At 47.1% G+C, this 7294-nt stretch overlaps 1 protein-coding gene across 1 annotated transcript; it reads left to right on the top strand.

Moving 5' to 3' along the window:
• Positions 1 to 3826: 3826 nt before the first annotated feature.
• LOC100301416 (melanoma-associated antigen B4) lies at positions 3827 to 6000 on the top strand. The gene has a single exon (XM_024989313.2). The coding sequence runs from the start codon at positions 4422 to 4424 to the stop codon at positions 5439 to 5441; it is 1020 nt and encodes a 339-aa protein (XP_024845081.2). The 5' UTR covers positions 3827 to 4421; the 3' UTR covers positions 5442 to 6000.
• Positions 6001 to 7294: the final 1294 nt, after the last annotated feature.

Here is a 7294-nt window from a genome sequence, read left to right as displayed (position 1 = left end):
GAGAAGACTCTTGAGAGTCCCCTGGACAGAAAAGGGACCAAACCAGTCATTTCTGAAGGGAATCAAGGCTGAATATTCATGGGAATATCTGATGCTGAAGTTGAAGCTCCAAACTTTTGGCCACGTGTTGGGAAGATCCGACTCACTGGTAAAGACCCTGATGTTGGGAAAGATTGAAGGGAAAAATAAAAGAAGGCAGCGGAGGATGAGATTGTTGGATGGCATCACTGATTGGATGGACATGAGTCTGAGCCAACTCCAGGAGATGGTGAACGATAGGGAGCCTGGCGTGCTATGGATCATGGGGTCACAGTCAGAGATGACTGAGCAACTGAACAAAAGCAACAACACAGAACTGCAAAACAACAAAAGTAAAATATATTGTAAGCAATGGACAATATGTAATAATACCATATTGATATCAGTTGCTCAATTTTAACAAATGAACTTGTATCAGTTGAACCAATCCAAGATGTTAATAACAGAAGATGCTAAGTGGAGGAAGAGACTGGCTCTGTAGGAACTCTGTACAATATCTGCTAAATTTTCTGTAATCCTAAATCTGTTCTTTTAAAAAATACAGAGGCTCACAAGACAAGATGTTGACCACTCATTATGAAAGAAATGCAAACCAAAGCTACAATGATGCATCACCTCACACTTGCCAGAAAGGCTATCATAAAAAAAATCTAGAAACAATAAGTGATGAAGTGTCATGGAGAAAGGAGAACCCTCTTGCACTTTGAGGGGGAATGTAAGTTGATATAGCCAGTATGGAGAACAGTATGGAGAGTCCTTTAAAAACTAGAAATAAAACTACCCAATGATTCAGCAATCTCACTACTGGGCATACACACTGAGAAAGCCATGCGTGAAAAGATTCACGGACCACACTGTTTATTGCAGTACTATTTACAATAGCTGGGACATGGAAGCAACCACCTCAACTTCCACTGACAGATGAATAGATACAGAAATTGTGGTAGATATATACAATGGAATATTACTCAGCCATAAAAAGTAACAAATTTAAGTCAGTGGCAGTGAGCTGGATGCACCTAGAGTCTGTTTCATGGAGTGAAGTAAGTCAGAAAGAGAACAAAAAGTATTGTGTATAACGCATTTATATGGAATCTAGAAAATGGCACTGATGAATCTATTTGCAGGGTAGGAATAGAGACACATGTAGAGAAAAGACGTAGACACAGCAAGGGATGGAGAGAGAGGGACAAACTGAGAGTGGCTATGACATATATGCACTATCATGTATACAAGAGAGAGCTAGTGGGGAGGTGCTCTACAACAGAGGGAGCTCAGACTGCTGTTCCATGACAACCTGGAGGACTGAGATGGGGGTGGCCTCACGGATGCTCATGGAGGGGATATATGCATACTTAGAGCTGCTTCATACTGTTGTACAACAGAAACTAACACACTATAAAGCAATTCTCCTCCAATTAAATTTTTTCATAAATGCTCTACTGATTTAAATGTAGAAAAAATCTGGACAAGAACACATAGCCAGTACAGAGTTATATACAACAATGCCAAATGAATAAGAGACAGGAACAATGAAGAACAAAAGATAACGTAGGAATTTATCCTCCAATTAAAAATCTGAGGAAACACGCACAGAAAGTATTCAAACATATAAATAACTTCAGCTATCTCATATAAAATAGATCACCATAGCAAAACCAAGAGTCTGGCCTGGAAGAATCAACAATTACTTAGACCACGTAATAGAAAATCCAGCACAAATAAAAGCAACCATACCAAAAAAACGTACCTACAAAGAATCCTCAGAACAATGTATAGGTTCCACATAGATGCAACAAGAAGAATTTCTTGACAGCCTTAGGACAAAGAAGTCTCAAACAGAATAGTATGTTATGTGTATTCATGAGGAGCACATATTGTAAGACTGTCGATGTTGCTTAACTCCTTTACAGGTCTACTCCAGTCAGACCAGCTGAGACCACAATCAAACATGGGCTGCTGTTTCCTGTACCCAGAATAAACCATGGAAAACTTACACAAGGAATAAAGACAACTATTAACAGAAGCAAAAGCACAAAACTAAATAATCCCCGAGGCAAAATAAGTCTCTAATGAACTTGACCCTATGAGTGTTAAGGTGAGGGAGTCCTCAGAGACTGACAAGGGGTGTGCAGGCTACAAGGGAAGAAGACAACAGGATCAGCTGGAAAAGGCTTTAAAGTGCAGCCCTTGATTCTTCCACTGTGCCCTGGGGCCATGAATCGCTACAGCCTCACTGAAGGAATCTGAGGTAGCATCTCAGAGCTCCCATGCCAAGAATATGGGGAACAAGTTTGAGTTGGATGTGGCAGCATGGCCCAGACGTCATGAAATAACCAGCACAAACTTTGTTAGTGGATGACAACTGGCCCTTTAAAGTGATCACCTTAATAGACTATCATGCAGGGACTAAAAGAGAAAACTTAGTATCCTAAAAACTGTACCAAAGGACAGAAATTCCCCTAGAACTTGAGAGCAATGCCCCTGCAGTCGACTCAGAGCCCACAGTGAGAACCGTCAGGCTAAGGAGCCCCTTCACTTACTCTGCTGGGATGGTGTGGGGCATGGTTGGGGACAGAGGTGGATTCATTCAGAAACGGAAGGATTTCCAGGCCCTGCCAGCAGTCAATATGAAGATCCTGAGTGAGATGTGAGGGGTTCCACACCACAGAAAGCAGTCTCCCATCCTTCCCTCTCAGCTCATCTTAACTGCAGCAGCCATTTCCTGGAAGCCTCAGGCAGAAGGGTCCAGAGGAGATGTACGTGCACTTCTCAGCAGAAGCCTCGGGACTTGATGTCTTCGATGGGAGGCCTTGGCCTCAGGTCAGCAGATGGGACGTACCCACCACCTACAGGGGTCAAGGGAAGACACGGAGAGTGGACGGAGCATCACTCAGCCCAGAAGACGGGGCCCGAATGTGTCCTCACTGTCATTCTCAGGAGCTCCAGGAAGCCTGTTCGGCCAGGCCAGAAACAATTCCTGCTGGGGTGCTGATGGAACCTAGAGCCTGGGAGGGAGGCCCGTAGACTCTGCTCAGTACAAGGAAGGTCTCAGGATCCGCGACGATTCGAGGAAAAGTGCACATGCCAATCCTCCGGAAAGCTGCCCCGGAACTCCGCCCACCCTGGCCCCGCCTCTGCTGTCCACCGGGAACACAGAACCACATGAGAGGAAGTTACGACCACGCGCACATGCTGGGGCTGCGAAGCCAACTTTGAGAGCTGCTGCCGTCTTAGAGAACTGCCGCGTAGGGTGCCCAGATGGAGGACTCCCTGGTCTCATCAGGTGTCCAAGTGTGCGGTGACATGTTACAAGTGTGGGAACACACGTCCAGCATGACCAAGCCTTTCCCTCTGAAAAGAGGGGGCCGGACAACCCCCAGCCACCCTGCCCCTGCTCTCCCCTGGAAGATTCGGGCCTGCATCTTAAGCCCTAAGTCCATCCACTTTACGCAGGTGGTCTCTGAGAGGAAGGCTTCGGTCCAGGGCTGGTGGACTACACTTCTGCTGAGTAGAGGGAAAGCCCTGAGCCCTGTAGCTAAAGGAGGGATCATCGGTGGGGACTGAGGGTATCCACACCCCAGAATGGCGGCCACGCGAAACCCCCACCCCCTGCGACTTGGCCTCGGAGCATCTGGGTAGGATCCAGGCAGGTCTAACGGCTGCGGGTCACCCTTGCTGTGATCTTGGATGCGGGACACTGAGGGAGGAGGGCACTTCGGTCGGAAGGGTTGGTAGCTGGTCAGTACAGAGAGGATGTCAGGGCTCAGGGGGAGCCAAGATGAGGACCATCCTCCCGGACACACGGGCGAATCGGGACCCAACCATGAGGTCAGTGCTTCATCCCGGCCAAACCTGGGGAAGGAAGGCTGGGGTTTGAGTGGGGAGTTTAGAACTTGGGTACCGAAGGGTGGGTCCCGAGACCCTTAGGTGGGAGGCTGAGCGCTCCCTTCTCTCCTTCTCCTGAGTCACAGGGAAGGTGGCAGCATCAGCTTCAGAGCAGAAGAGGGATTGGGGCGGGTGCTAGGGGGTCATTCCCCATTTTTCATCCTAATTCTGAATGTGAACTGAAAGGACATGCCTCCCCTGCCAGCCCCCACAGGACCCCCTCTAACGCCCAGGCAGGGCTGTCTGGCTGCACACCAGGGCTCACTCTCACTTCCTCCTCAGGAGTCTCAGGGGACAGGCTGACTAGGCGAACAGGAGACTTGTGGGTCCTAGAGCAGTGGACTCAAGGCCCCCCTACGAAGCGGACTTGGTTTAAACTGGGAACGACCCTCCCTGATGAAGGTGCTCACAACATTTCTTTGTCCTTCCTCAAGGCCACTGAAAGCCTGCCTTCCTAACTGCACGCCCGCCTGCGGTCCCTGACCTGTGTCATCATGCTTCGGAAGCACAAAAACAAGCATCATGCCCGTGGGAAATGCCACCAGGTAGAGGGTGACACTCAGGAGGCCCAGGCCAGTGCTGCTGCAGCCCCAGGAGAGGAGGGCCCATCCTCCCCCTCTTCTGCCCCTCAGGGTTCTCCCCCAAGCTCCCTTGCTGCTGGCGATTGCCAGGAGCTTCAGGGAGCCATGGCCCCTAGCTCTCCTGTTGCAGAGGCTTCCTGGGCAGGATCTGAGGAAGGTGCCCAGGGCCCCGAGGATGAAATTCCAGATGCCGGCCGGGCAGCCCTGGTCACTCGGAGTGTTTGCAAAGATCCTCAGATGAGGAAGGCCAGCATGGTGATGGATTTCCTGCTGGAGAGGTACACCAAGAAGGAGCCCATCACACAGAACGCCATGCTGAAGGTCATCAGCAGGAAGTACGAGCAGCATTTCCCTGAGATCCTGAGCAGAGCCTCTGAGCTTGTGGAGCTGGTGTTTGGCCTGGAGCTGAAGGAAGTCGACTGTAGAACCGTCGTCAACAAGTTCAGTCTCGGGGTTGAGGAAGGTTCAAGTGATGAGGAGGAGCTGCCCAAGTCTGGTCTCCTCATGGAGCTCCTGGGCATCATCTTTATGAAGGGTAACCACGCCAGTGAGGAGGAGATCTGGGATTTCCTCAACGTGTTGGGGATCCATGCTGGGAAGAAGCACTCCATCTTTGGGGAGCCCAGAAAGCTCATCACCATAGATCTGGTGCAGAAGGGGTACCTCAACTACCGCCAGATGCCCAATAGTGATCCTCCGGGCTACGAGTTCCTGTGGGGCCCAAGAGCTTATGCTGAGACCAGTAAGATGAAGGTGTTGGAAGTTCTGGCCAAGATCCAGGATACGGTCCCGAGTTCCTTCCCAGACCTCTATGACGAGGCTCTGAGAGATCAGGTGGAGAGAGCAGGGCTCAGAGGTGCGGCCAGGGTTCCAATAATGGCTGAAGCCAGTGCCCCTACCAGGGCCAAATCCTACAGCTCCTCCCACATCTAGGGAGCAGTCATGGCACTTTGTTCCCTTTGTGTTGGAAGAGAACAGTCCACCTCTTAAATAGCATGGGGTAATAGCGGTGGGGGGAATAAAACCCATATGTTCTTCACAGTTTTAAGTAGTAAGGGAGTTTAGGTGCAGGTTTAACAAAATATACATGTTTTCCGTTTATCCATATGAATAATATCTAGTCAAAAATAGATGATTTAGGTAGGGAGGTAAAGGTTTTTTTGTATTTTTAAATGTCACTACTCTTCATAAGGTTTACTTAGCTTCAGAATCTAGGTTTATTAATGTCATGGATGTTAGGTTTAAGACTAAGAGCTCATTATTTGTAAATGATTTGAAAAGACTTCAATATTTTCCTTATGGTCCAGAACAAGGTAACATAACATTGGAATAGAATTTTACTTAGAAATGTGTAAGAATCCTAGAGATAAGTATTTGGGATCACAAAGCTTTCAGAGTAAACGCTGGTTTATTCTTTGTCTTCTTGTCTGTCCTCTTTCCTTGTAAAAGTTAATAACATGGACTTAGATTTATTTAGCTTATTCAAACTGTATGACATTTAAATCATAATAAAAGAGAGTCTTTGCTCATTATTTCCCTTTTCTTCCAAATTCATTGACCATCTTCTGATTAGAAGGCTTTTTTATACTACTGGATTGGTAAGAAAATGAATCCCAAGCCACTGCCCATGGAATTTTGCATCTAGCAACAGGTACCATATAAGGAAGGTGGTGAGCAAACTCTAAGGAATAAACAAATCATAAATTCAAATGGGGGAGGTGTGGAAGAGGAGGTTCCAGATGAGAGCAAGCAAGTCGAAGTTACCTGATTAAGGTGGCACTGGGTCTTGGGAAAAATCTAGTTCCTCGGTGGGAGGTCATGTTCAGTCCAGATGCATGATGGGCTAGATGAAGCTGTGGGTGTGATGCCAGACACTCATATGAAGGTTCTTAGAGGTGAGGCTGTAAATCTGGAGTATATCTAAACCATGTATTCACCATTGTTTGGGGATATCCGAAAACCATAGGGAATGGAAGGGGCCCTGTGCACTTGAGCCAGGGCAAGTGAACACTCAAAATAACACATTTTCATCAAAAGCTGTCTAGAGAGTTTCTGAGAAATAAAGGTGATACCCATTGAAGCTAGATGCCAAGACGTCACTGGACTGTCTCTCTTTTTCTGGGATGGGAGCACCAGAATTTGTTCTGGTAAACGGGCAGTTTAATTAGGTTATGTTTAGTGTAATTTGGCAAAATTTAAGGGAGGGCTCAATTTTTACTGTCAGTGGGATTAAATTAGGGGTGGTTTGGACAAGAAAAAGCACCTGAGAGGGAAGTTGCTGGTCCTTGAGACAAATGAACTTGTCCTTGCATCCATGTGGAGAAGATAACCCCAAACACATAATAAAACAGGTGCTCAAATAGGGAAATACTACTTAGTTTTACTTGCTTGGGAGCATTAGTGCTGATGTCGATTTGATTATTGTTTGGACTTGCATATTCTCTAGTATAGCCTGGAAATAAAATTATGTGATGGAAGTTTGTTATCATTTGGGGTCAAAATCACCTTCGTAATGCCATTCATTCAAAGTACCAAATCTTGTCTCATACTGTGCCAGGTGATTTACATACATCACACATGTCTGTGGTCCTACACTATAGACTCTTTCAAACACAATGTGCAGATAAAGAAGCTGGAATAAAGAAGCTCAAATTCAAAGCTCATAAATGATAGGAGCTGGACTGAACCCCGGCAGTGAATTCCTCCCAGAGCCCATCCTGTGCCACTCCTCCAGGATTAGGCTAACCTTGGGTCATTTCCTCTTTCTGAACATGAGTCCAAAAGGT

Source organism: Bos taurus, unplaced genomic scaffold (genome assembly GCF_002263795.3).
Source record: "Bos taurus isolate L1 Dominette 01449 registration number 42190680 breed Hereford unplaced genomic scaffold, ARS-UCD2.0 ScbfJmS_892_Leftover_ScbfJmS_927, whole genome shotgun sequence".
Classification (NCBI taxonomy): Eukaryota; Metazoa; Chordata; class Mammalia; order Artiodactyla; family Bovidae; genus Bos; species Bos taurus.
This window is presented reverse-complemented; position numbering and strand designations above follow the sequence as displayed.

What these genes read in the sequence shown, in the direction of transcription:
- LOC100301416 (XM_024989313.2), top strand. Translation starts at nt 4,422, where the DNA reads ATGCTTCGGAAGCACAAAAACAAGCATCATGCCCGTGGGAAATGCCAC.